Source organism: Fusarium proliferatum (genome assembly GCF_900067095.1).
Source record: "Fusarium proliferatum ET1 genome assembly, contig: FPRO_scaffold019, whole genome shotgun sequence".
NCBI lineage: Eukaryota > Fungi > Ascomycota > Sordariomycetes > Hypocreales > Nectriaceae > Fusarium > Fusarium proliferatum.
The window spans coordinates 178,357-206,157 of NW_022194808.1; the positions used below are offsets into that span (position 1 = coordinate 178,357).

Consider the following 27,801-nt stretch of genomic DNA (forward strand, 5'->3'; position numbering starts at 1 on the left):
ATATATAAATTTAAATATAAAGAATTACTTATAATATATAAATTAAACATTTTTAAATAATTATTACTTATAGATAAGTAGCTTTAAAGCTAAAGTAGTTTAAATATAGAGTTCTAATTATTTATTAAATTTAAAGTTATATTCTAAGAAGGTGCTTTAAATTACCCCCCTTTTTAGCAACCTTTCTACTCCTTTACTGCTTAAGTTAACATATTAAGGGCTGCATTTAATTGCAACCCCAGCTGCTTCGGGCTTCGGGCTTGTGAAAAGACAATGAGATCCGGACGGATTAGTGCATAGCGGGTTGCAGGTTGGAACCGATCCCGGAAAGCAGAAGGGTTATAATGTGGCATCAGTGGCTGGGCCATGATCCTCACGGTGTCTTCCTCAGTGCCGAGAAAGAATTTGTTAGTCTCCAAATGCGACAGCAATTCGGTGCCATCGTTAAAAGTACCCTCGCATAGTTCAATAATATCTTCCGAGAGAAGGTACGGCGGCAGGCCCGCTTCATCGAGTATTTCCTTAATACCCACGGCCTCCTCTTTGTCGGGGTGACGCAAAAGGAGAAGGGTAAGCACGCCACTTTGCTTCCAGATGACCTCATCAGATAGCTGAGTGACGCCAGTGATGGTATTAAGGCACACCTGGGCCGTCTTGACACCTCCCCCTTCCTTCTCCAAAAAGAAGCCGCTGTCCACTCCACGGTGACCATCACTTTCGTCAAAGGTCAATCGTAGCAGCCTGTCTCGGACAAAGGGTACAAAGTCTAGCACTCCGCCAATGACTTTGAGGAGGCCCACGAGGGAAGTAGACTTGCTTAGGAGTATGTTGCCGCTCCTCGCCGTGAGGATGCTAGAGACGTCCACACCTTTACGCCGCTCTCGTGACCATCCCTCAAGCAGGACGTCGCGATGTTCTGGTGTAGAGAAACACGAATGGGGGCCAAAGAGGAGTGTGAGCCTCCATGACAAGCCCAGCGCGTCCCGTATACCGCTCGCTATCCCCTGGGCGCCGAAAGGGGGGAACACATGGGCCGCGTCACCTATAAGTGAGATGTTGCCGTGAAACCACCGATTCACGACTTTTTGCGAGAAACTGAACTCGGATAGTAGAAATTAGCAAGTTTCAACTAAATGGAAGCGACAAGACGAAAAATACAGGGTATGAGATAGCATTGGGACTTACTTGGCTGGTGCACAACGCAAGACCTCCACGCAGTCCCATGGGAAGGACACCGGTTCGTCTAGTTTCATACCCTTGCGACTTTTTACCAACTCATTAGCTAACTATCATCTCATCTCTTTGTGTAGGAAGGCTACCTGAATAGGTGTCCTGGAATGGTTATATGTGGCATTATCTGCACTTTCAGATGCTCTTCAAAGTCGTCGGGCATGTAACTCGGGGGCAACTCGTATTCGAACCTAAAATGTATAATGAGAACTACTAGATCCTCTTTAACAGCGCGCAACTTTTAAACTAATACCTCCAGTATTTCTGATTTCTCGGCCCGAATCGACCTGCTGCAATAGGCATCTTAGCGTGGGTGCAGAAACTAATCAGAGCATAGTCAGTTATCAAGCGCAGCCAAGTCAGGAGAAACGTTGATGAATCCTATAGCTTACTGGAATCCCCCAGGCCAGAAGATATCCCACAACTCTTCGGGTTGGTATCCGAGTTTCCACGGCGGAAAGGAAGGGTGCGAAGTGGGTGTTGGGAGAGTGATGCGCAGGTTGGCTGCAATCCAAGCCGCGTCGTACTGATACCTAGGACACTGTTAGGTCTCGGAACTGTCACTGTCGCAGAAATGAGGTTTGGCCATCATACAGTCCCGGAAGCTGCTTTATTCCTTTGGCCTCCAGATATCCCTTGCGGACGTATCCACGTTTGCCATCTGCGCCAACAAGATGCTTGCCGTGAATGTCTATCGTCTCGCCGTCCTCTCGTTGGTAGGTCGCCTGGACGCCACCATCCACTTCGCGAATCCCTGTCACGGTGCAGTTCAGCCTCAGCTCGGCGTACTCGGACGCCTGTATCGAGCGACGGAATTTCTTCTCTGGAGCTGAGGTCAACCTTTACATAGCTCATCGTCCAGGGCATAGATGTCATGTTCTCACCTAGCTCGGGTTGCAATAAGACAAACCCCGGCGGCAATGTCTGCTCAAGCCAGTCGCGTTCATGCTCGATGCTGGCAAAGGGTTTGGAGGTGAAAGTGTTCTGGTGGAAGTGGATACAGGTCATGACTGCAGTCCAACGCAAAGGTTAGCAGGATATCTGATGCGACTTGTGTACCAGATTTTGACTAACCCTGTCCTATCTCTTCCATTAAGGATCGATTGACGCCGAGCAGGTTGACGATGCGCTGGGAATCACCAGCCATGGCGATCGCTCGCGGGTCGGTACATATCTCATAGTTCTTCTCCAACACGATAGACTTGTTTCCGTTAGCGCGACGCGATGTTAAAAGATAAGAGTGAAACTTACTTTGATTTTGCGAGAGGCTAAGGCGATGGCCAGGGCAAGACCAGATGGACCTGCTCCAACAATGATGACGTCAGTATTCTCCATTTTGGATTCTTTGATAATCAAAGTGAGCTGCCAAAGCTTATCAGAGTGTGCATGTGTCGTGCCAGCGCTTGCCCAGAGTTTCTTCTTGTATTAAGTATCAGTGAGAATCCATTAGACACCACACCACAACTCCTACTCTTGCATCACCGAGATTCATGGGTGATAGTCGACGGGATTTCTCCGAACGGAGAGACTAGTATACGCCGGTCGTATAGGGTACAAGACCCACAGATAATGCTCCCGGAGAAACCTAAGAAGCAATTTCCGCAAGATTCGCATGAGAAGCCCCGCACCGGCCGGAGGAACTCCCCTGTCTAGTGGCATCGCTTTAGTCCCCTGCTGATTGCCGAGGCATTGAATGGGGAGAGACTGTCGTGTCAATGACCAATTAACCAAAGTTCTGTGTTATAAGTGAGTGAGTATGAAACGTTGGAGGTGGTCCAGTGTTTGATTCACATTAGAATTGCACACACTTTGGCTCTTTTCTTACAGGTCTTGACTACCAACCAAGATGGCAACCTGGGCTCATCCAAGCCCTCAACTGACAAAGCTGGAGGCCTTCAAAAGACATGTCAACCTGAAGCACAATCTGGCCCTCGCCGACTATCAGCAATTACACAAGTGGTCTGTGAATGAGACCGAGTTATTTTACCAGGAAATATGGGACTTCTGTGGCGTAGTGTACTCAGCGCCTCCCAGTCGAGCTGTCAGTGATAGCTCCCGCATGTGGCCGCGACCAGAGTGGTACTCCGGAGCCCGGCTAAACTTCACCGAGAACGTGCTCGCCGTGGGTCTGGCAGCGCATCCCGACAAGATCGCCGTGTCGGCTTGTCGCGAGGCGGGCACGCAGTGGAAGCATCTGACGTGGAAGCAGCTGGAGCGTGAGATAGCTCGGTACACGAGCGCGCTGAGAATTGCTCATGTCAAGGCGATGGATCGCGTGGCAGGTATAATAGCACCCCTTCTTGTGTGATATCTTGAAGTCAGTGCCACTGACTTTTACGCAGCTGTTATGACAAACTCTCTAGAGGCGGTGTTGATTCTGCTCGCCTGTGCCAGCATCGGCGCCATCTTCTCTTCAACTTCACCCGAGATGGGGGTGAATGGGATTGTCGAGAGATATCTTCAGTCTCAGCCCAAGGTCCTGTTCCTCGAATCCCGTGTCCTCTACGGCGGCAAGTCACGAGACCTCCGCAAGAAGCTGGCAACTGTCGTTGAAAGACTGAAGCATCAAGGCACTGGACTCCAGCAGGTCGTCGTCAGCGGCCCAGCTTGGGAAGATGACACTGTGTGAGTGCTGGCTTCCTGAGGAGTCCACAGCAGGTTGCTGATTAGAGCCAGAATCTCCCTCAACGAATTCCTCGACGTCCCGCTAGAGTCCCTGCAGTTCTTACAGGTTCCATTTGACCATCCCGTCTATATCTTGTATTCGTCAGTATCATCCAGGAGGCTCCTTGGTGACCTAAAAAGAAACTAACTGGTCAGCAGGTCCGGAACGACTGGCCAGCCAAAATGTACGAAGAAAGGATTCCTTTGTCAGCCAACCAATAGCACATATCTCTTAGCTCTGGAGATGGGGGTCTTTGACTAATTGTGGCTTAGGCATATGTCACTCCGGAGGTGGTGCGCTTCTAAAGCATAAGATGGATATGGCGTTGGCCATGGACCTTGGCATCGACTCAATATACTATCAGTATACAAGCGTGAGCTGCCCGACTCGTCTCTGACCGCGCATCCGCTGACAAGATCTCATAGACTGGGTGGATGATGTGGAATATGCTCGTGGGAGCTCTCAGCGTTGGTTGCAAGATTATTCTTTACGATGGGAGCCCGCTCCATCCGAGACCGTCTTACCAATTAAGGTTTCTAGAAGAACAAGGGTAAGTTGTCGCATATGATGGACCAAGGTTCACCCTTGTTACCAGAGGCTGACTATGGCGCCGACATCAGCGTCACCCATTGGGGCACGAGTCCAAAATTCCTCGGGACGCTCATGAGAGACCTTAACGGTCCGCTACCGTCGCTGGCAGCCTTACAGACAGTGCTCGTATCTGGCTCGGCGCTTTCCGAGGAACTCTGTGACTGGTTCTACACAGTCTTTCCGAAAGAAGTCGGTCTCCATAATGGTTCGGGAGGGACGGACATGCTTGGAGGCAGTAAGTGATCTTGACATGAGTCGAAGCGGCGGGGTTGCATCAAGCTGATCGGTCTTTGGCAGTTATTGGCGGCAATAATCTCATTCGGATACATGGTAACGAACTTGCGGCTGCAGCTCTGGGCATGAAGGTAGAGATCTGGGACGAGAACGGCAACAATATCGATGACTCCGGACAGAAAGGGGAGCTAGTTATCACGAAACCGTTCCCGAGTATGCCGGTGACGTTCTGGGGGAAAGGAGGAGATGAAAAGTACCGAAATGCGTACTTTGACACCTTTCCTAATGTCTGGTGCCATGGAGACTTTGTCAGCAGGGATATCAAGACCAAGGGCTACCTAGTCCATGGTCGCAGCGACGGTGTCCTCAACCCTGGCGGTGAGAGTTCCTCCCTATGTTTATATTTTGACGCGACAAAACTGACCGCTTTCAAGGAGTTCGGTTTGGCACTGCCGAGATATACAACGTGGTCAGCAGATTCGCCGAGGTGGATGACAGCATCGCCGTAGGCCAGCGGCGACCCCAGGATCAAGACGAGCAGGTTCTACTGTTCATCAAGATGAGGGATGGCATAAATTTCGATGAGGCGCTAGAGTTAAAGATCCGCGATGCCATAAAGACGTTGTTGAGTCCGAGGCATGTCCCAGCGTATATCCTTCACGTCAGGGACATCCCGTACACCATGAGCGGTAAGAAGGTGGAGAAGGCCGTCAAGAGCGTCGTGATAGGGCAAAGAGTGCAGAATGCTGGCGCAATAAGTAATGCAGAGTGTTTAAAGGAATATGAGAAGTATATAAGCCTGCTAGATATAAAATGGGCTGCTAAGCTATAAAATTAAAATTTATATTTTATAATTAAATTATATATGTAGACTTAGAAAGTATATTATGAAAAATATTTTGAATAATATTATACTTTAATAAATACTTATTTATTATATCAAGTTATTATATATTATAATAATAGGTAAGTATATTAAATAAATAAGTATATTAAAAATCCTTATTACTCCTTAAACAGAGAAAGCGCTGTTGGTGCCTCCATTTTGGGCGGAATGTGTCGCTGTTTTTGGAGGCATCAGCAGTGCGGGGGAGGGAGCGACAAGAGGAGGAAGACAGGTACTATATACCTGCGCAACCCCTGGCGCACAGATCCCCTGCACGTGCCAGGGCCGCTGCGGAAAAGACACGCATCCCCATTTTGGTCCCATCCATCAGCGACTGGGCGTCTAATTTCAGCATCCTTTGTCCTCTTTGTGTCTCCTGCTGCTTACATGCTGACCATGTTGAGTCCATTACTTGCCGCCCGGGGTCGACCCTCGCGAGCATGCCATGAACCTCTTGGACCATAAATAGCGACATGGACCACCTTTGGATTCCTCATCGATCTGCTCTCCCTCTCATTCACTTTCTTCACTGGTCCTCGCGCTCATTCCATTTCTCGCAGCTGTTGTTGATCACCAGTCTGCTTACCTCCCGATGACCACCAGCGTGACTACGGCCAGAAATGGTCTGCACCAAAATCATGCATCTTTCCTCGAGCGCTTCAATGCCCGACAAGCACAAAATCGAGCCGCAAAGCAGAAACCCACGCTCTCGGTGGAAGAGCATGCTGCTCACCGCGCGCAGCTCGGCACCGTGCGCTTCATCAAGCCCAGATACTCTGAGCAGACCGAGATCAACGTCAGCGGCATCTTTAACAAATGGAGGCGGTATGTGGTACAGATCGCATCGCTTCTCTGCAACCTTTTCCGTGTACTGACCTCCTCGCGCACAGCTACTGCGTTGACATGAAGGTCGGCGAATGGAAGGCGACGCTCGAGAACCTCGACCGCGGGACGACGCAGGACTTCCTCCTCTACATCTGCGAGCGGTACAAGATCACATCATGGGGCAGCGGACACGAGTACATTCGCCAGTTCCAACAGCTTTACACGACGGTAAATGGCCAGTATATGGATCGGAACGACACCAAGGAAGTGTACAAGGTATGTCGGGAAATCCTTTCTGTCTGGCTGTACAGTACACTAGGGTAGTGCTTAGGCCCATTCTTGAGCTCTAGTAACAGGCAGCCAGTATTATCGCAGCGTCCTTGTCCCACGATTCGGACACCGCCCGCCAAACATCGATGGCAAGCCGGTACTCAACGCCGATAACCTACGAATCATCCTGACGTTAAACATCGCATACGATACGACCATCTTCCCAGGCGAACGGCACCGCATCAACCTTGCTGGCTGCTACCAACTTCTGTGCTATACGGGCGCACGGCCGGCCGAGCTAGTAGATGCTGAGCGTCAGAAGCCAAAAGACGGTTCCATCCAAGAACTTTTTGGTCAGAATGCAGTCCAGTTGTCTTCGTCAGCGAGCAGTGAAGAGCAGGAAACCCCTGCGGATGAACAGTCCAAGGTTCTCAATGGCCTTCTCTGTCAAGAGACGGTGGGACGCGGGCGCCCCAAGGCCCTCTGCTACGAGGATATCCAGATGATGATCGTCCGACACCTGGCCACTGGACGATGCATGCCAGCCATGGCCATCAAGTTCGTTCATCATAAAGGCGCTGACAACAAGCCCAAGCCGTAAGTATCTCATGCTTGTCCCAAACGGCGAGCATTCGGGCGTTCTGTATATTAACAATCGCTGCAGTACCATCTTCTACTTCACACCCACGAGAAAGCTGCTCTTCTGTGCTGTTTCCACGATTCTTGCTCTCGTTCTCCACGACAATGCATTCGATGCTCCGAGCTTGACAGATGCAGCCGTTATATTCGGATCGCAGCCACCGCGCTTCAAGCACTGTATCCCGCTCCGATGGAAGAAGTCTATGTTAAAGACTCCAATCTTTCGCCGATATCGTGGCACGGAGCTCTCTGCTGATGAGGCCATGCTGTACTCCAAGCTCAGAGACGACATAGGTCAACAGAGTCTTGACTCGGGACATGAAAGGAAATGGACACCTAGGTTCGCTAGGCGAGGCGCTGGCAACGCGGCTAACGGTGCGTATTTGTACAACATGCGTCCCTTAAATGCCGGCTTTTATCGCCATGACATCATTGTTCCCTGTACTGACGATATTCTTCACAGGGGACGCACCCGACTCCGTTCGCGATCAGATGATGCGCCAAGATCCCCGATTTATGACCTTTCAAAGCGCGTACCTCAACGAGATTGCGAATTTCGACCTCCAGAACGCGTTCCTAGAAGAAGAAAAGGAGAGCCAGCTGTTCCGCTTGTTCGCACACGTCAGCCTTACGCGTGATCCTCGAGATACAGCTGATATGGTGCCTGATGAGGTTTGGACTAACCTGCCGCCAGACCCGGAAATTGTCGAACTTGAGGAACAGCTGCACAATTGAAGCAGGGCAAGTACCGCATCGAAGGGCATGAGAACGAGGAAGAAATCCGCCGACTTACCAACGAAATCCGAACGAAGAGAGCCTACCGCGAAAAGCAGGTCATTAAAGAATACCGCGAGGAGTACTTTTACCACCGTCCCACTTGGGACATTGAGCAGCAGGCACGGGGGGAGGAAGAGGAGGAGTACACAGAACCTGTCATCGATGTGCATATACCAGAACGCGACCGGCTAGCAAATATTCTTTGCCATCAGCAGGATGGTCTCACAGAGGATCAGGTTCTCGAACAAAGGATCGAAGCTATCCAATTCATGGTGTCTCTGTGCGACAAACGCGAGACGGTCAAGCGTCATCGCGTCCAGCAAATTGTCAGGGCTCAGGCTCAACCGCACATCAAAACCGAACCTAGCGAAGCGGGCAGTGAGCCTGAGCCTAGCCTCGATCAATTTCCTCTCCTCATGCAACCCGGACAATGCCCGGACTGCATCGGCGATGAGCGGCTCTCCCTCGAGGAGCGTGCCTTTTCGTATTGTCGACCGACCGTTAGGAACGACCACTTTGATGACCAGCACTTGATAGACCGCGAGAGGGCACTGCAACGTGGTGAGAAGATGGTGTGTACACACCCTGCTTGTCGCACCCAAAACCGAGGACAGAATCTCGAATTCCATGATATGGACCATTTCAGGGCCCATGTGCAGACAGTTCATCGGGTGACGCTGCGATCATCGTGCCAAGTGGAGCAAAGGCGATTGCGCAAGTTGAGGCGTCGAAAGATGGTTAAAGGATGAGCATGACAAGTTGGGAGCAATAGATACAGTCAATCACAGTGAAAAATAGAACGTTTGGGTAGCTCAATTCAATCTGGTTGAACTAATATGGCTCGATCGACTACCGCATACAACTCGTGCGCAAGGCTCAAACCTGATTGTTGACATAATCCAGTACAGCATCATTTTGTCTCGAGTATTCCGCCTGATCAATATTGCGTAAGCCTAGATGATAGATAGAATCGTACTGGCTCCCTTTAACTAGATTGCACTGGTTTCTTCGTTGTCGCGCGATATCATTGTGCGTACGGTGATGCGGCCCTCTGCTCGATCTTCTTCCTTGAAGATGCTCAAACCGTGAACCTGGAGAAACTTGAACTCGTCCCCATAGTGCTTCTTCACCCATGCATTCTTAGTCGCTTTCAGAGGCCCACCGGCTGTGTCTATATCATGCAATAGAAGTTGAACATTGTCATGCTTTTTTCTTTCGCTGTCCGGCCATTCCGCCCAAAGTAGGTATTTCGTGGATGGATCCAAGGGTGGAGGGCCAACCTTGGGACCGACCGGGTCCGCTGAGACGAACTCGGAAAAACCGGACAGCTTGGGTCGCCGGCTTACAATAGGCTATGAGGCAGCCATCAAAAAGCCTGTTGATGGAACCAGAGGAGGTTTTGGAAAACGGAGTGAAGACGTCGTAGTCATTTAGAACGGGCGATCCAATGGTGTTACAGATAATGTTAGGGGCGTGCAGTACGTTGTTCAATCGGAGGGTGCCAGTGGGAGACATTTCGGTTTGGGGATGTCTTCGTGGCAAGGTCAACTTTACCTGTGCCAATAACTTTAATCCGGGTCCACCCTGCACGGTCACATGCTGACCTTGCGCGATCGCTGTCAGCAAAGCCCCGCATAGGGCCATCCTCTCACAACATGGCCTCACGTCCAACCTTGATGTGAACCAAGGTTGCATGGTCAATGTGTCGGCATATCGTTGATGCGGTCTGGAGTTCATAGCAAAAATGGGGTCAGCAAAACAGACTCTAACCACAAGCAAGGGTTCATATGCCTACAGAATAGTGTCCGACACGTAGGCAGCACAATCCAAGCGATCAATTTTACCCCGCCCTCGTCGGCGTGCCAAAAAACCGACACATCCTCCAGCGACATTGTCGAACTCGGGTACCAACTTCTCTCAGACTACAGAGAGTAGGGCTCAGTGCGAAGTTAACTATTTGGATGAGAAGTCACCCAATGTTCACAACTTCCTTGAGAAAAGCGCGAGCGAACAGCTACACCTGGGATCTCAAACTAACACCATGCCGATTGAGATAGATGAGATGATGAGTAGCGCCAACGACAACCTGGGTCGATTCATCGTACCACATTGCTACGGATCGTTAGAAATAGATGACCTGAGCCAATTCACGATAACACACCTCTTCGGCTATGATCCAGGAACTGAACCATGAGAATTTCCGGAACCAGGCAGCTTCTCGAAACCACCAGGAATTTCGGAATAAAACTCGAATATTGTGGCACTTTGGGACTCTGTGATTAAGCGTCCTTTCTCAATATGAGTTATTGTTCGCCTCGTACTGCTTCTTCTATTTGTCTTGCTAATCTAGGCGTGCTCGATCTTCAATCCTCCCCGCAAATCATTCCAGCGGCAGACCCTCGAAGGACGATTTATTCTGTCCCCCATGCTTTGGTAGGTGTGCTCTAGCTGAAGCCTCCTAGCGCACCCAACTCCCAACACGAACGCGGTTGCGCGTAGACCTCGTTCAGCCTGTGTCCAGGACCCATGTCTATGTATTTGTATGAGCGCGTGTCTAGAGATGACCCTGAAGGGTCCGATTGAAATATTGGTAAAATGGGGTAGCCGAGACTGATGGTATCGGCCCAAGCAAGGGGTATGACCTGGGTTTGTTGCCAGCTCACATCCATGCAACCTGACTCTGCAACTCCAGGTAGATTGGAAGAAGGCTGGGAAAGGAATACTAGGAAACAATCAGAAATCATAGGCCTAGATGCAATTTCTTTTCTTTTCGACTAACGTTCTATTTCGAAATCAGTATATGTTTGGTTCAGGGCAGCCGCAATGGCATCTGAATCGTCTCGTGGCATAGATAAGCTTAATGAACTAGTCAACTCAAGTGCGTTGAAGGTATCGGACCCCCTTTGGTCAATTACCGGGGCCGGCCATTGGTCAGGGATAGCGACGTCAATTGCTTTGCCGGACACCAGGTTGCACTCCCTCTTCAGGCGGGAGCAGCTAGCGCATGGAGTCTGACGATCATCTCCAGGCCGAACGCACCTGATTTTGCGTTTTCGGCAGTGGCCTAAAGCTACCAGTTAGCGTATATACTGATAAGCATGCCTGGGAGACTTTCCACACGCTACACGAGCCCTGTCGTAACTAAGTTTATTTTTCTTACTCTTGTCAACCTTGCTTCTGTATAGCAGCTGGCAATCCATCGAAAGCGACGTTAGTAAAGAACGATGTGACTTAGAAATGATTCTAGAAAACAGAAGTAAAAGGATAGGGCAAGCGTAAAGAAAAAGAGGTTGTTAGGTAAAGAAAACCAGGAGGTCTGGTCATATGTACTCACTTGGTAGATTGTCTGACTTTTTAATTTGTGGCTTCTGGAAATTGATAGTGTGGCTTGAAGGGATATCACTCGGAAATGATAATTGACTGATTTTAGAAAGGTTTGGACTTTGATTGGAGAAAGCTTGACGCAAGGGTGAAGTTCGACAGAGTTCCAAGTGATGTGCTGCCTCAGGTATGAAGTCAAATTATCAAGTTTTCTGTTGGTACCAAGCCAATGGCCAGAACTCGTTAACCCACGGCTTAATCTACCTGTATAACCGTATATCATGGACTGAATTACGCATCGCGGCAGATGAACTTTTCTATTTACCATCCCCATGATGCAAAGCCCCAAAGCTCAATCTTATTTCGGCATCGGCCCTCTATCGCCGGGTTGTATCTGTTAGACTGTTGATCAAATGTGACAATGCACCTAATATGCCGCCGATCTTTTGGCTTTAACATGGTTGCTAGTAGTAGACCATGGGGACCCATGTGAGTCGTTGTCTCGGGTGATACTTGAACCGCGCCTCAGTGGATCGTTGTAACCATCCCTTGCTACTGAGAAACACGGATTACATGGCTTGGCGTGCAAGGTCTATCTCATTTTCTCCATACAGATGTCATGCATCATGGATCAAGACGATAGGTCACTGATGTATTGCGTACGAGACCATCCTGCACGATACCCCAGGTCCAGGGCTTGGTGATGACATTCAGCGATTGCAAGAAATTGGGGTTGGACCGCGGCCGACGCCTTTGAATGATGAGAACTTGAGACATCTGGTATGCTGGACTGAGAAATGGCAAAGATGAACACCGGATTTCTGCGGTACTTAAAGCGTCAGCTTGAACAGACTGTCAGTAACCTTGCTGTTGTTGGTTAGATTTATTCCTGTGACTTTTATTTCTGTCTCTTCCTGTTCTGGGATACGGTCCTGACCCGTATGCTCGCATTCTAACTCGGCTATACGTTTATCCTTTTATTTCCATCCCGGAGCGAGACACCATGAACGAAAAAACATGCAACAGCACGGCCTTGGCCCGCCGGCTCAAGAAGCAGGAAGCAGATCGCAAGTCCCAGAAGCAGGCGCGTGAGAGGACAAAAAGTCGCATTAAGCATCTTGAGAATATGGTTGAAACTTTACGACAAGACAAATCAAAGGCGCGAATAGTCTCGTTATTACCTCGGCTGGACCAGGTCGCAAAGGAAAGGGACAATTTATTACAGGTGCTCGGTTCGCTAGACTCAACTATTCGCCGTCAACTTGGTAACCACACCGGGAGTAATCCTGCTTCAGACACAACGTCCGGGTTCTCGACGCACGCATCAACAAGAGGGCCTAAACTCCCAGAAGGGGGGAAACGAACAGTCTCAATCGATGGTACTAGGGAATTATCAGAAATATGTAGCCCTACAATGCTAGAAAGCTCAACGGGCTCTCAGCCAAGCAGTCTCTTTGCATGCGACAGCTGGACCTTCACCGTCAGCAACGAGCCATATCCCACAGCTATAGTCTTTGACAACCCGATCTGCACACCCAACGTGGATCAGCTTTGGCAGTTTTCAATGTTGCCCGAAAACGAGAGTGTTGTTTCCATGGCCACACAGGGTTTCTCCCCTTTTGACACGCAACGAAGCGCTGATGTGACGTATTCACGAAAGACAGCAGCCACCAAGAGTTTCACTGGAATTTCTGCGAAATTTATCTAGTAAGATATTTCAGATTGGTAACAACTCTTTGTGACGCATAGAGGGTGGAACGCAAATTTTCATTAAGATCAATTATAATTTATTGCGACATTTCTCTTTGGGCTCTAATAATTAGTTCCCTGTCAGTATTGGCCCTTTTGGACGTTCCGCCGTAGCAGTCCCCTTCATTGGACTTTGGCTGTTCCTATGACGTATGGCATCCGCGGCTGTCGCGAGTACAGGTAACGGGAAGCTTTCATTCTGTCATCCTCTGTTAGTCACAGTAAGCATATTGTGTCACTGAGACTAACTTTTTCCTCGTCAGACAGCGGTAACGCTTTGTTAGTGGACTTAAACTCATACTTTTCGCCCTTGCGGCGTTTACAGACATATACTTCGGCGTCATAAACCTGGTGGATATTGAGGCCGTCATTCTTGAGTGCGATCCATTTTTTCTTGAAGTTCTCATTACTCCGGTCTCTCTTTCTCAACCGCCATGGTTATCGCGACGAGGGAAAGCTGATGGAACAATCAACCAGGGACAGGATACATATAGTAATCTTTCTCTGGTCCATTTCCAGCACCCGCAGGGGTAACAATTTTGCTTTTGAGTGTTATGTATTTAGAAAGCTATTTTTGGCTTCACTGCGACGATGCTGGCTAGCGATCTGCTTCTTGTTTTAGGGTAGGTGCACGCCCCGCCAGAGGAGTGCATTTCGACAAGAGAAAATGAGATGCCATAATCGGGTTTATAGCTAAGTACACACCATCGAGGCGCTATATATAGGTCATCTGTATAAAAAGGACTGGTTTTGGCTCCTCATTCTGCTTTGTACACAGGCATGGAAGCCGTTCTTAGCTTCTTGTTGTCCTATGCTGTTGTGCACCTTAAAATAAAACGCAGATGTGACAAACTTTGCCATAGGGGCCCGGGACAAGTACAGGCTTTAATTCCCAACAAGAAAACGCAGGCCAAGTTATTCAACCTAAAACGAGGAAAAAATAAAAATAGCATAGCAATATTGCACTGGTAGGCACCAGCGTTTGATCTAACCCAGTCAGCACATGTTTGCTAGTTCATCTAAACTGGCGCGCGCCGTACCGCTCGGGCACCCCCGCCCTCTCTACTCCTTTGACTACACCAAGCGGGTACTCATGAGATGACGAGAAACATTGAAGATAGTACTGTACAGCAGCTCCATTGAGGCCGGACTTATCCCGACGATACTGCCTCGCCGTTTTCTAAGCTTTGTCGACATGGCTGTGATGTTCAAGACGTCATCGCACGTGGGTCTGAGGCGGGCACACCACGCCGATTGACACCAAGCACCAAAGACTCGCCCCCCAGCCGGTAGCCGGTACTCGACCACGCTCAGCGGTTGACCCAGTCAAATACAATGGCTCGAGTCAGCCCTTTTCGGGAAAATGGGAAGATAATTAAACGTTGAGCTATAAAAAGCCCTATTTTCTATTTTTTTGTTGAACCTGAACACCGGTGCTCGCGTGGGAATGAATGATTGCTTCGAGACAACTTGCTCGCAGTAGTTCATCCACTGATTATTTAAACCTGGATGGATGGTATTTGCTTCCTCCTTGCTTGTGATCATATCCTGTCAGTGCTGCAGAATATGTTATCGGGTTCGAATAGTTCGTGATCATCGGGATACTCGTAACTAGGGAAAGATATTATGATCGATCAAGTGTTGTTGAAAAGCACGATCGTAAGGCCCTGTACTTCTCGTGGTTGTCGTATTCGTAGTACTCTTGCCTGGAGAACGTTTACGACAGCCCAGGCGTGTCCGGCTGGAGCATCCCTGCTTCCAAATGCCCTCCTGGTCGTCCGCAAAGCTGTCCCATGTATCGATTCACCGACGGGAAAGTCAGCTGGTCGGGTTGATGATTACTCTCTTCGTCGAGAACGATCGATCGCCATCAAAAAGCTCACATCAAGTGAGTGGCACATTTCGAGATGCTGGTGCAGCATTAGCGGTAAGGATGTGCTCGCTCGCTGTTCGGCTTCCTCGCGTTGTTGTTCTTCTGGGCGCGACCACTGCTTGTCAGGTGCTTTTGGGGTCCCCCCCTAATTCCATTCATGGTGTTGATAAAGCCTGGGAGAGTACCAGGAGTGGTTTTTGTTGAGAAGCTTCAGCACCCCAGCTGCATTGAAGAGGAAGATCTTTTTTGGGCTTAGACCAGAACCTGGGGATGGTAAGCAGGGACTGATTATCGATAAAAATTGATATCTTATCGATAAGCTGCGTGCAACTAGGGAAGTTTGCACAGGTACAACAGGGGTTTTATGCAATGCTAATCGTTCCATTTGTCTGACAAAGACCCTCGCCAAAACACCCCCTACGCGTCAGTTGGCATTCCATTGTTTATTGCGCCACGTCTTTAGTTCATTCCTCCGCTTTCTTCGATCCACAGACCTTTTTTTGAGACGTTGCTTCGTCTAAACACGCCCTCTACCTAATTTGACGATTATCATGACAGATACACCCCCCAAGGCCATGGGACAGGAGCCCAAGAGCCCTGAGCCATCGAGTCCAACGTATCGGAGGACACCATCGCCTGTGCAGCACGAGCCTGGAGAGGGCGAGTTACAGCCAGGTGAACATTGGACTGAGCAGGGTCTTCCCGAGGTGAACATACAATGTTTGATTAGTATCTCGACAATTTCTGACGCTCAACCCTTATCAGAACGATAACGACTCGGCACTCGGCGATAATACCACCAGCTCTACTGCCTCCATTTCATCCAGCATCCTCGAGTACCGTGAGCTCAACGGACGTACATACCATAGCGATCGCGGGAGCCATCAATATTGGTAGGCATAGAATTTTGGAGTCGATCAAGACACGATATCTAAATGAAGGAAGGGGTCCTAACGACGAGCAACAAAATGAGACACTTGACATTCAGTAAGGCTATATATCGATGTTAGGATAGCAAATACTAACGTCCGTGAAGGCACCACGTTTTTACCCTCGCCATGGACGGCCAGCTGCATTTCGCGCCTCTCTCAGACAAGATAGAAAAGGCAGTTGATATTGGAACTGGTACTGGTGTTTGGGCAATGTATGTTCATCTGGCTTTCTCTTCTGATCACCCAGCTGTTAACATGATATTCGTAGCGATTTTGGCGACCAATATCCCAATGCCGAAGTGATTGGTACCGATTTGTCTCCTATCCAGCCAAGCTGGGTTCCTCCCAATGTGCATTTGTACGCTTTTCCCTGGACCGCATCAGAATTAACAACTAACCTCCCGGAGCGAGATTGACGACTTTGCACAAGACTGGACTTTCAAAGACGGCTCGATTGACTTTATCCACACACGTTGGCTCATTGGTTCCGTGACTGACTGGACGGCACTTTTTAAGAAGGCATATATGGCTCTCAAGCCCGGCGCTTGGCTTGAGTCTTTCGAGGTCAATGGTTTCTTCGAGTCGGACGATAATACCCTTCCCGACAAATCTGCGCTGGCTCAATGGGGCATGATCTTCAGAGAGGGTGCCAAGAAGTTAGGGTCCACAGCGTCATTTGCCGTGGTGCGCGACCAATTGCAACGACAGGCAATGGAGGCGGCTGGCTTTGTCAACATCCAGGAAAAGGCTATCAAGGTATGTTTCCTCTATCTTTGCGTCACAGACGCTCGACTAACCTACGGTATTTAAGCTTCCAACTTCTGGCTGGCCTAAGGATCCTGAACTGAAGAAGATCGGCCAGTTCACCCAAGCCGCGATTGAGAACGACATTGAAGGGGCAGTGGGTTTTATGGCGACACAGATTGGCTGGTCCCAGGATGAGATCAGGGTGTACGCTGCCCATTTACGCAAAGAACTGCGAAGCAATCAGCATCATTCTTACTACCGTGCCAATGTCATGTGGGCTCAGAAGTCAAAGGAGCCTTGAGGTACAAGCATGCAAGCGTCATTATTTGGCGAGAACTTCTTTGAGTGTGGGGCTAAAGATTAAAGTGTATGAAAACCATGGACAGTCCTTCAATAACGAACCTAACTAAACATCCTCCTTACACATTTTGTAAAAGGAAATAGATGAACCTGCAAAAGAGAGAAGGATGCAATCGGCTGTAAGTTCCTTCTAAGAAAAAAAAGTGGTTCGAAACACAGTGTTATAAGCAATATTTCGGTCCTCATGTCCGGAATTGGAACCAGCCTCTAGAGTACTTCATGGTATTTAAAAAGATCAGAAATACTTTTCAGCCACGACTCTCACGACCGACAGACGCAGTCTTGGAGGTTGGCGATAACGGCAGTCAGATATCGATAGACTTAAAATGCCTAAAGCTGTGCTAGGATGGTTATTTCTGGATGAGGTTATAATAACCGAGAATACGAAATCATCATGTGGCAGATCTTGGTCATTCGGCAGTAACTGGGCAGTACCATACGGACGCCTGAAGTGTGACAACAAAGAGCCAAGCCACAATGCCGCCTTCCTTGTACCTAGTACTGAGAGATCCTTAAACGAGAAACAAGAAACGAGCTAGAGAATGCTGTGATTAGTTATTTCTTGTTCCTGGGAACAACCCGAAGTCTTTTTTACAATCGAGCAGGATGTGTTGTGTTGTGAAGCATGTAACAGCAATGAATTACTCCCAGAACGTAATGAGTCACCAAGTACATAAATAACATAATTTGTGCCAGCAATAAGACAGAAAACAGACTCGGTTACTCTGTTCCTTGTAACAGTAGACTACCATGGAGGGTGTAACCATTCCTTTTTGCGTACAATACTACCATACCAAGATTATTGTTCATATCCTCAGGTGTCGATGACGTAAATGCTCTTTTGTTGAGCGGGGCATCTTTTATCCTTACCCCATACCAGTCATTTCAAGGCTCCACACAGAGATCCCCTTTTCCATATTCAGTCAGGCATGGCTCTGAACAGGGCCCAAGAGCGACGCGATGCTCTTCTGCGTTGCTTAAAACAGTCCGTCGCCCGCTGTCCTTACTGAGACACACTCTAAATGCTTACAGACTCTTTGACGACGGCACGTATTCAGATTTGACGATCGTATGTGGCGATGATCATCACAAAGTGCACAAAGCCATCGTTTGTCCATGTTCCGAATTCTTCGCCAGTGCCTGCAATGGACCGTTCCAGGTATAACTATCACACTAGACCATATGTTCGATGGAGACTACTGTAATTCGCTTAATGAGTGGCTGTGATCTTCGAGGTTGTACTCTTATATAAGGAACAACTCATCCTGCTATCTTTACCATCGCCATCGCAATCAATTCCAGGCCGTCCAAGCCATTGAATCGGGTGAGCACCGAAACGGTTAGGCGACGACTCCTTCCTGAAGAAGAGCCGCTTTCAATGCTTCCAGGGTCGAAAGAGGCTTCGAATCCTGGAAGACTCCGTGGGTGTTCTTCTTGGCAGCATACACGTCGTTGCCCTTGCAAGAAATAACCCCATCCTCTCCCACCTGAAAAAACCAACCCGTGATGATTTGTGCGGGCTCAAACCCGAGGACATCCTTCTGGCTTTTTCGTCAAGGAATAAAGTTTAGTGCCTAAGGCAGAAAATATGGTTGGGCTCCTACTTCGTCATTTCCCGTCGCGTCTAATGATATGTACAACTGATATCTATAGTCACAAATCATTGGCAAGGGACAGAGATTTCCCTTTTACGCAACCTCTGTCGAATCTAACATAACTCGAGTACAAGCTAAGCTGGATGAAATCCTTACTTTGCCCAAGCATCATGATCTTGAGACGGTTTAGCCCTTTCGGACATCCATTCCAGCGCTGCCGAATAAGGGAGATTGTATATAAAATACGTCACATTAGTAGTATCAGACAGGACATTTATTTTACATGAAGAGAGGGAAGATAAAGGAGCAGAGAATAAGTTGTATACATCGATATGGCGTGTTTTTATTTATGATTTTATTACTCTGTCTAGGGTAGTCATATTATGGCATGATGACTAAGTTGGATTTGCAGATCCAACTGACTAAGCCATTGCCCCGCGTGCACCATGGTCAGTTGGGGCAGCGCTCGCCTCTTCCATTTCGTATTCCTTAAGCAACTCATCGATGTTATGCGCATCTGGGTCCAAGCCATTCTTCTCCCAAAGAAATTTGACCGACTCTCCAAAAAGCAATTTTTCAAGTGCCTTTCCTGCTATACAGAGGTTCTTCATATAATTATCATCAAGGAGTTTGTGGAATGCTTTATTGTTTTCCTCGCCAGTGGCTGTTACCCAGTCCTCTTTAGTAATTCCAAGAGCCGTTTCTGATATCAAGAAAATAAAAGGCAGTAGTCCATCGTGCGACGTGCATAGCGATGTCCACTTCTTTCCTTCTTGAAGATGGTGTTTCAGCCGAAGCCTTGTTAACCCATGCTTGGCTGCAAATTCGTCGAGAAAGCCTGCCTTGTGGTTTTTCCGATAGCCCGTTTTTTCCTTTTCAGCNTTGTTGACTAAGATTCAATTGACCAAGCCGAACGCGAAGTTTTGGGGCCATTGTGTGATCGTCTGCAGCTTTCATTAATTCGACAGCTCCTTCCAAGGAGCTTCGCGCTTGGATAAGTTGAGTCTTGATTTGCGGGTCCCTGCATTGCCGCACAACTTCAATAAACTGCTCTATGGCGAGTGTGCTACGCACTGCGGCCACTAGCTTATAGACGTTGACTTCTGCGATGGATGGATCTTCGTCGTCGATCCCTATCGGCCGATAAGTTAGTTTTGCTAGCTGTAGCGCTTTCTTGATTTTGACGAGCTCTCGTTGGGGAGCAGTCTCGTTGCGTGTCTTCTTTGAAGGGAAGCTGGGGTGTAAAAGTTTGCGCTTCCGGCTGGGTTCCTTTGGGAGTAATCCGACGCCATGTTGTAAGCTGATCGGGTGCTGGTCACACTCGGAACAGTGAACGAGCTTCTTGAAATCAATTGTTTCGCCAGGGTATAGGAAGTTCATTGACCGGGCAGCGCAATGGCCAACATTAATGATGCTATGTTGCTGCCCAGGTAAGGTCCAGAAAGCTTCGCCACGTCCAATAACGTGAATAGTATAGTGTATGCCCGACTTCTCAAGTCTCGAGGGGGAAAGAAAGAGACATCTGTGCGAAATTCCGTTCATGCAGTCTTTGCATTGCCACATTCCTCTGACATATGTATCAAACTTGGTTATGTGATGTTTTGCAATAACCAGCCAAAGTTTATATCCAGTCCCAAAGTAAACCTCGTTATAGGATCGCAGACCGCGATATACTGGTTCCTCATTGGTTTCATCTAGGTAAGTAAAATCTTCCCAGTGAATGCGATTTCCGGACTGATGACCCCCAATATGGTGATAGTTGGTATGTATGTCTTTGAAATCACTGTTTCCAGTAATAAGAGGCCCAGGATCTAATGACTGCTCAGAGAGAATGTCCGCATGGCCAATATAGTAAGGAATCTTCCCTTCTGGTGGATTCTGGGCCGTGTCTTCAAACACACCCTTGGCTTCCTCGGTTGTGGGCCGCTTGAATTCTGCAGTAAAAGCTGGCCAATCGAGCAAAGGTTGGTTCTTCGGCATGCCTGAATAGATCCACGCGTACCCCCCGCCTTTCCGGACCGCTTTGTATTCCATGGTTGTACATCTCCATTCTCCCGTGTCGATACTTTTCTTCACATCTTCCAAATCAACATCAACACGAGGAACAGCAACATGCTGTCCACAGCCTTGGGCTTCTAATTCCTGAATCTTGGAAACAAGCCTTTTCATATCGGCGGGCGATAGAGTTGGTAATGTGCTTCCGGGTCCGGGGCACAGCTCGTCAGCATCCCCTTCTGCCCTATTTGGACAAGGCGTGGACTGCGATCCTTGGTCATCGATGTCCTCTGTTGATGATTGGCGAGAACCAGGAGAACTAGCCTCGTTGGTTGTAGGGCCCTGCGGCATCTGATTAATGTCGGCCGCAGAGTCACTCTCGTTAGTGGTCTCGTTGGCTGCAGGGCTCTGCAGCCGTTGGATACCCGTCTCAGCTGACGCTGCGTCGAGGTCTCCACCTAGGCATTGTTGTGACTGATCATCATCTTCTGTACCTTCAACACCCAACATGGTAGTATCTTGCCCATAAGTACCACCGGAGCTGTCTGGCCACGTGATGTGTGTCACAACAGAGCTAGCTGTTGACGTGTCCACAGCTTCGCTGGCCTGAGATTGTGACGACCTCTGTATCGTTGGTGTGCTCGGCCTGATATTCGGCCCAACTCCTTCGCTAGCGGCATCGCTTTCTTCTCTGCTTGAGCGGGCACAGGCTTGTTGGTCGTCGGCGTGTTGGTTATCTCTATGGGCGGCGAGCATGTCTATGGCTTCATCCATCACTTGGTCCAAATCATCATCTCTATGCGATTGCTCATTGGAGGGGGGGCTTATATCGTGGGCTACTGGTGGTGGAGGACTGGCTGTACTATCGGCCGTGTGCATCTGAGAGTTGGCTTCGTTCTTAGCTTCGTTGTTGGCTGCAGGACTCCGTGGTGGCGGGTCAGCCCTGGTATCGGCCATAGGACTCTGATCGGTCTCGGCATGTCGTCGCGAGCAACAGTCAGTGATCCCATTGAGGCCTCCGGCGAAGGATTGTCCTGTTTGCGCGCCATTCCCTATGTCCACGTCCAAAATGGACTCATCCTGCTCACAAGCCCCGGCAGAGCTCTCCGGCCATGTAACGTGAGTGGTCGCGACAGAACCAGCTGGTGACGCGTCGGGGGCCATGGAGGAACTCGTTGATCCACTCAAAACCGAGCAGCTCCTTCTGAATGCCATGCTACCGGGTATTGTATTTAGGTCGACTCTTGCCCGCTCAGCTGGGCTCGGTATGGTTGGTGGCTGGGCTGTGTGCTGGGCGTCGTCACCTCCGTCCTTGTGACCAGTCATGATCACATCCTCTGACCCGACGGACTGTTGATCGTCCGATGTCTGTGCAGGCTGTAATGATGAGGTTTTACTTGCTTGGGTGTCCATCTGTGGGCGGTTTGTGGCTTCGCTAATGCTTTGTTCCAAGAGGGCAGCAACGCCAGGAAGGTTAAAATTTTGAGGCTGAGTCTGGGTACCTTTCGCCTGCGATATTATTGCTTCCAACTGGCTCTGCAAAATAGTCATGTCACGCTCAGTTGTCCTCAGTGCTGCTTGCTCAGCTGTTTCCGCGACCGTGGAACGCGTCTGGGGCTTCGGTTGAGGGATTTCATTGCGAAGCGTGCAAAGGATTGCAGTGAAGGTTGAATAAAAATCTTTCAGTTTTGTGACCAATGGGTCTGATGCTGAGATGATAGGAGGGCTCTGTGTGAACATAGTGTTGCGGAGAGGGACAGCTCAGTGCAAAGTGGATATAATTTGTTTTGAAGGCGGGTTCTATAGCGGGGGCACCATGCTACTTATGTACCGTTTCTTATGGCTTGGAGATCCGAGCGCGCGGGGATGCTCGAACCAACTTGTATGCATGGTGCTGCACTATCACCTGACTGATAAGATCTCCCCGCATGATGGGATACGCCACAGCGTTGTGGCGGATGTCACGCTGAGCCACTTTCTAACCGCCGACTTCCTGGGAAGTCGCACTCACGCCGCTCAACTTCACTATACACGAAATGCCTCAGGTACACTTCAGAGGTCATTGCATTGGTTAATCTCTGCTGTTAGGGGTAATGACAGTAACTGGCTCCTCCCTCTTAGGTATACATTTTGGTAAGTATATAAAAAATGAACATGACAAGAATACACCAGGCACTCCGCTCTATCTCCCATCCTAGCTCCTCCACCTCTCGATCGCGGCTTCCAATGGCCAGTCGAATCATATCATTGACTTCGGTAGGATTATCGAGATTTTTCATGTCGTTGGCTTTTGCTTGAGAGCACTTCTCCATATCTATAACGAGAGTTAGAGTAATATGGATAATATTAAAAGAGGAAATCTGACCAGTGAAGGAATTCATTGTTGATAGATGAAGAAGAATTGGAGGAGAGGATTATCTGTTGAATTGAAGTAAAATGTTTGGCGTTCAAGGCACCTTATATACCCCTCTACCTCACTCTCACCGCCAGAGCCTCATTCACAATCAGGCTCTGCAGCCACATCACTCAGCTTCAGCGGTTGCAGATCAAGGGCCTGCATGTAGCCGCCAAGAATGGTCTTTGAGGACCAGGGATTGTGTTACATCGCCTAACACCACATCTCTGTCCCCGTCTTTGAAAGATGCTCCAACGATAATATCGCCGCGTCCTTTTACACAAAAGAATTTCCAACCAGTTCGTTTCTGTAAAGCCTCTAAGTATCTCCCACAGCATGAAACGGTTTCACTAGCTGGGCACCTTCTTACTTCATGGGATTTTTGGTCAGAGGATAAGTTTTGCAGCGCTGGATCAAGCCTCGGCGCCTTGAATCAGTTAGAGCGCCCTCCTGGAAATTGAATTGTACCGACCTAGTTTCTCGACAACTGCGCCAGTTATGGCAATACACTTTGATTGCATTATAGTAGAAAACAAGTTGGTGTTGATGTTGGGTTACTATACAAGGCAACCGAGTAGCTTATATTGCCGCTATATTCAGGGGTACAACAACTCTACCCTCACCACTGACTCTGTTGCAACACAAACCCTTACTACATCTGCAGCCCATATCAAGAGCCTGGACTTCCATGCAACTAAATTAAAACCCGGTAAACTATGCAGTCCCTGGAATTTGACACCAGTCGAAGTTTAGGGTTTGCTTTGACCTGGTTGTTTGATAGACTGAACACGCAAAGATTGACTGGAATGTCGTGATAACTCTTGAGCGTAAAGAGGCTTGTTGAATTGGCCTTGTTTCCTTCAAATTCCAATTCTTGGGTTTTCTTTCAGATATGGTTTCTTATAGAACAGTTGAAACTCACTGTAGATTTTACGCATATCGCCTGCTAACTGTTGATCCACAATACAATAGTTCGTCATCTTGGTGACATGGAATCGAGCTTTGAGTTAAAGAGATATAAGGGGCCATTAAAAAAAAAAAAAAGCAACTCTGGCGTTATATATGTCTGAGAAGTGGCAAGCAGAGGTTGGGTCATGGTACTTTGGCAAATGACTCGATTCGCCGTACACTGCAGGGACTGGTAGCTCGCCGAAGGAAGTGGCGGTTGCATGGTTTCTTGTTCTGACAGACCCCTACTGCATCTGCAATCGTATCACAATACTGCCAGGGATCCCTCAAGTACATAATGTAGCCTTTCAAACTATAGTACAAGCGTTAAGCCCAACATATCTATTTTTCTCTTCATGAAGTCACCCAACAACAATCTCTTTCACAGCCTTGGAAAGTCTCAACGACCTGCTAGTAACATATTGAAGAAACTCGCACTATACGTAAGACATCAAATCCTTGGGCCTTGTAGGAACCTTGAATCTGGCCCATGTATCGTGATACTGCCCCTTATGAGGACCCAGCACAAGAATTTCATCTTGTTCTCGATAAAATGCCCCAACAATAACATGATGGTTACCCTTTTTCATCGAATGAAGGCCCCATCGAGTTCTTCTCTGAAATGACTCTATGCTATAGTAGAGGATATAGAAGGTCTCCGATGATGGGACGCACTCCACGCTCTGGGGGCCTGGGACAATTGGAAGAAATGCCGAGGCATCAAAATATCCTCCCTCCACTAAATGCGTTAGAGCTTGCTTCTGTAAGTCAAATATTGATCCTACCCAGGTGGCTGAACATTGTAGAAGTGAAGATACAATAAACCATTCTAGGATGCGGAGAGAGTGGCTTTGGAGGTTGGATCGCTAGACAAGATAGCAATTCACAGGCTCTTATAACTTTGCTATGGATGTGCTGAAGCCATCATCGGATACCCCCCGCACTGACAGGGATCGGCCGGAACTGCGGTAGGGGTCTTAGTGAGCAAGGGCATGGGTTAATGTGCGGGTCCGGGGGGGCGTGCAACTGCCCTTGATTTAGTGCTCTTTTCTCAACTGCAACTCAGAAGTCTCGCCTCGACATCTTGGACAACAACATGCTTGCCTATTCCAGGGTTTAGACTCTAGAACTAGATAGGAATGGTTGTCCTGCTAGCTATACTATTGGTTGACGAGTTGACGAAGCTGTCATAAATACTGGCCATCCCCCGCTCCTGAACCTTTTCTCCTTTCCTAAACTTACAACATCGATCGATACCATGAGCAGCACCCAAGCACAGGAGAACAAAGACATACTCGAACTTATTATTATAAACCTCATCGCCATTTACGTCAGCTTTTCCCACTACGAAAGTGGACTGCTATATATTTCAATCCCTAACGGCTTGTTGGCCTTCAACGACAATCGCAGATATGCTGAAAATCTTCTAAATGCCATCTACCGGAAACTTAATGCCAATCCAAGCAACTCAGACACCTCTAACAACGCGCTTTTAAGAAATCTACACGAGCTTGTGCAACAATGTCGAAACAACCTTAACCATCAATCTTCCGATATATCCTTTGACGATGCGCCAAGCCACAATCTGAGCAAGCAGCAGATTCTTCGGGATCTAAGCGAGTTGGAACGTCTCGGGGTTTCTCACTACGCAAACAATCTGGAGAGGCAAATTAGAGTTGGTTGCGGGATCACTTGTGGCCTGCGCCGCCAAATACTTGTTATTGGTGGACATTCACTGGTCCAGTCAGCCTGGCTGATCTGTGATCGAAATAAGAGGTTCCCCCCTCCGCCTCCTGGTCTCAGTTCTCAATTCAATCAACTCCAAACGTTCATCACCGAACAAAGGACGAAGATTTGGACGAGACTCGATATCCTTGGAAACCAAATCAACCAGATCTTGTCCCTTATCGTCAACCCGACCTCTGAAGAGCACGATTCAGACGAAGGTCAACATATGGATATCGGTAGCGCTGCTGAGCTGCTCACAGAGAAGCCAGAGGAGCTTGATTGATCAGGCTGCAACCGCTCTTTACACTTTATCCTGGGACAACAAGTGACATGCTGTAATGTAAGCGTAGAGCTCTGTATACATAAGTCACTCATGATAGGCAAAGGGACGATACAACAGTGCCCGGATGTGGGAGGTATATTTAGTGTGAGGTTTAGTTTCTTTCTGTAGTCAGGGCTTTTGGCCAATTTCTTAATAAATGCCACTCCTTAATATATCTCCTTAACCACTCAAGCCCTTCAAAGTTCAATTCCTTTTGCTAGCACCTCGTATGAGTTTCTCAAGACAGACCACGGCTCGTACCATAAAACATAAACTTCAACTCGGCGTTGGATATGTCCGTGGGACGCTCTCAATTTAGCCCTGTATTTATGCCGACTGGGTGCAAGGTTTGGTTGACGAAAGAAATTGTGTATATAAATATAAAATGTTATACCTGAAATAATAAAATACAATATCAGCTGTCCAAACCAAGTCCAAAGACACATCCTACCCATAACATTTATGCCCCCAAAGGCCTTTCTGGTGTTGTTCTTCAAGTACAACAGACTCGCCAAAGAGAGTCCATGGAGCTCTGATCATTGCTGTCCATTGGCACGGAGAGGTTGGGTCACTTGAAATCATTATTATTGGTACCCCAAGCCACTGCAGCAAACGGGAAGTCGGACCATCGAAAAGGCGTTTGTCAAGAATAATTCCGGTAAGTCTGAAGTCTTCCTCACCATTGCTAACCATACCATAACCCTCCTCAAATGCTAGGCATTTGAGTGGCTCGTTGGTTGTCTTGTTCAAGATCCTAAATTTAGGTGGTGATAAAAAGAGATTGTAGACAATAAGCTTCTTCGCATCCTTTATTTGAATATGAGGACCGTCAGAAAGCCGTCTGGTCGCGGCCCATTTCAGAGGCATGGGCACCAGAACGAGAATGTTGTGAACTGTCCATGTTTTGAGCGCAACACTAGTATGTTCTAGCGTTTTCATTAGCACAACCCGTCCGACACGCATAATACGTACCTTCAGACTGTTTCCGACGAAACATGCGATGCAGATGAAACAAAAAACCCGCCATCACGACCGTGGAAATTGTCATAGCTCCTAGAGCTAGGGCTAGAATAGGGGCCGCGACATGCATTGCTGATGGTTGTCTTGTTAGGTGGAATGGTAGTTGAGGCGGTGTGAGAGGTGACCTGCATGCTGCTACCTTGTCTGGGTTGCACATTGCTTTAAGTATTGATAACCTTTGTAGTCAGGTGTATGTTGGCTACCCATGTCCCAATGTTCGGACCACCCTTATCCGCCCCTTCCCGGCCCTTGAGTGGAGAGGGGGGGTGGGCCAACGTAATGGATTCCCTGAATCGTTTCCTTTTACGGTAGTGAGATACTTTCCTCACTCCATCCCGCGCCAGCCAGAAATTTGTGCGAAGGGTTGCGCGTCGGCAGGCCCCCCTTTTTGATCGGGACGCAAGATTAGGAGGAAGGGTGACCCTCGTCATAATTAGGAGATGCCTGCAAGCGCCTTTCCAGGTCCTGCGACTGAGTCCCGCCCATGCATATTGAAAACAATGCCGCAATTTGTGCGAAATCCGCCTCTAATGATCCACATTCATGAGTCCCAATCAATGCATCTCATCTTCGAGGATCTGGGACTTGGCGAGAAGAGGACATGAAAAAAGGTCGATCAAAGTTGATGTTGGTGACGGTGAATGAGTGTTGGTCCTCCCTATGTGCCAATACTCCAAGCTCAGCCGTCCCGTCAGTAGA

General features: G+C 48.5%; 9 protein-coding genes across 9 annotated transcripts; 6 read left to right on the forward strand and 3 right to left on the reverse strand.

The window, feature by feature from the left end:
• Positions 1-200: 200 nt before the first annotated feature.
• FPRO_16022 (uncharacterized protein) lies at positions 201-2,565 on the reverse strand (the record flags this gene model as incomplete). The annotated part of the gene is made up of 9 exons (XM_031225119.1): positions 201-1,095; positions 1,186-1,263; positions 1,320-1,421; positions 1,484-1,552; positions 1,623-1,763; positions 1,825-2,053; positions 2,115-2,240; positions 2,305-2,431; positions 2,482-2,565. The coding sequence occupies 9 exons, from the start codon at positions 2,563-2,565 to the stop codon at positions 201-203; spliced, it is 1,851 nt and encodes a 616-aa protein (XP_031090311.1).
• A 511-nt stretch (positions 2,566-3,076) lies between these two features.
• FPRO_16023 (uncharacterized protein) lies at positions 3,077-5,552 on the forward strand (the record flags this gene model as incomplete). The annotated part of the gene is made up of 9 exons (XM_031225120.1): positions 3,077-3,512; positions 3,573-3,855; positions 3,907-3,996; positions 4,054-4,079; positions 4,168-4,268; positions 4,321-4,445; positions 4,516-4,721; positions 4,784-5,098; positions 5,155-5,552. 9 exons carry the CDS (start codon positions 3,077-3,079, stop codon positions 5,550-5,552), a joined length of 1,980 nt encoding a protein of 659 aa, XP_031090312.1.
• A 646-nt stretch (positions 5,553-6,198) lies between these two features.
• Positions 6,199-8,866, forward strand: FPRO_16024 (uncharacterized protein; the record flags this gene model as incomplete). Its single annotated transcript, XM_031225121.1, has 6 exons — positions 6,199-6,431; positions 6,497-6,707; positions 6,796-7,298; positions 7,366-7,715; positions 7,804-8,045; positions 8,081-8,866. 6 exons carry the CDS (start codon positions 6,199-6,201, stop codon positions 8,864-8,866), a joined length of 2,325 nt encoding a protein of 774 aa, XP_031090313.1.
• Positions 8,867-10,561: 1,695 nt separating this feature from the next.
• Positions 10,562-11,317, reverse strand: FPRO_16025 (uncharacterized protein; the record flags this gene model as incomplete). The annotated part of the gene is made up of 3 exons (XM_031225122.1): positions 10,562-10,839; positions 10,897-11,181; positions 11,236-11,317. The coding sequence occupies 3 exons, from the start codon at positions 11,315-11,317 to the stop codon at positions 10,562-10,564; spliced, it is 645 nt and encodes a 214-aa protein (XP_031090314.1).
• A 1,124-nt stretch (positions 11,318-12,441) lies between these two features.
• Positions 12,442-13,146, forward strand: FPRO_16026 (uncharacterized protein; the record flags this gene model as incomplete). The annotated part of the gene is made up of 1 exon (XM_031225123.1): positions 12,442-13,146. One exon carries the CDS (start codon positions 12,442-12,444, stop codon positions 13,144-13,146), a length of 705 nt encoding a protein of 234 aa, XP_031090315.1.
• Positions 13,147-14,813: 1,667 nt separating this feature from the next.
• FPRO_16027 (uncharacterized protein) lies at positions 14,814-15,209 on the forward strand (the record flags this gene model as incomplete). Its single annotated transcript, XM_031225127.1, has 1 exon — positions 14,814-15,209. The coding sequence occupies one exon, from the start codon at positions 14,814-14,816 to the stop codon at positions 15,207-15,209; it is 396 nt and encodes a 131-aa protein (XP_031090316.1).
• A 402-nt stretch (positions 15,210-15,611) lies between these two features.
• FPRO_16028 (uncharacterized protein) lies at positions 15,612-17,040 on the forward strand (the record flags this gene model as incomplete). Its single annotated transcript, XM_031225128.1, has 7 exons — positions 15,612-15,767; positions 15,826-15,953; positions 16,006-16,047; positions 16,097-16,204; positions 16,261-16,350; positions 16,400-16,748; positions 16,804-17,040. The coding sequence occupies 7 exons, from the start codon at positions 15,612-15,614 to the stop codon at positions 17,038-17,040; spliced, it is 1,110 nt and encodes a 369-aa protein (XP_031090317.1).
• Positions 17,041-19,116: 2,076 nt separating this feature from the next.
• Positions 19,117-22,429, reverse strand: FPRO_16029 (uncharacterized protein; the record flags this gene model as incomplete). The annotated part of the gene is made up of 2 exons (XM_031225129.1): positions 19,117-19,532; positions 19,600-22,429. 2 exons carry the CDS (start codon positions 22,427-22,429, stop codon positions 19,117-19,119), a joined length of 3,246 nt encoding a protein of 1,081 aa, XP_031090318.1.
• A 2,861-nt stretch (positions 22,430-25,290) lies between these two features.
• Positions 25,291-26,043, forward strand: FPRO_16030 (uncharacterized protein; the record flags this gene model as incomplete). The annotated part of the gene is made up of 1 exon (XM_031225130.1): positions 25,291-26,043. One exon carries the CDS (start codon positions 25,291-25,293, stop codon positions 26,041-26,043), a length of 753 nt encoding a protein of 250 aa, XP_031090319.1.
• Positions 26,044-27,801: the final 1,758 nt, after the last annotated feature.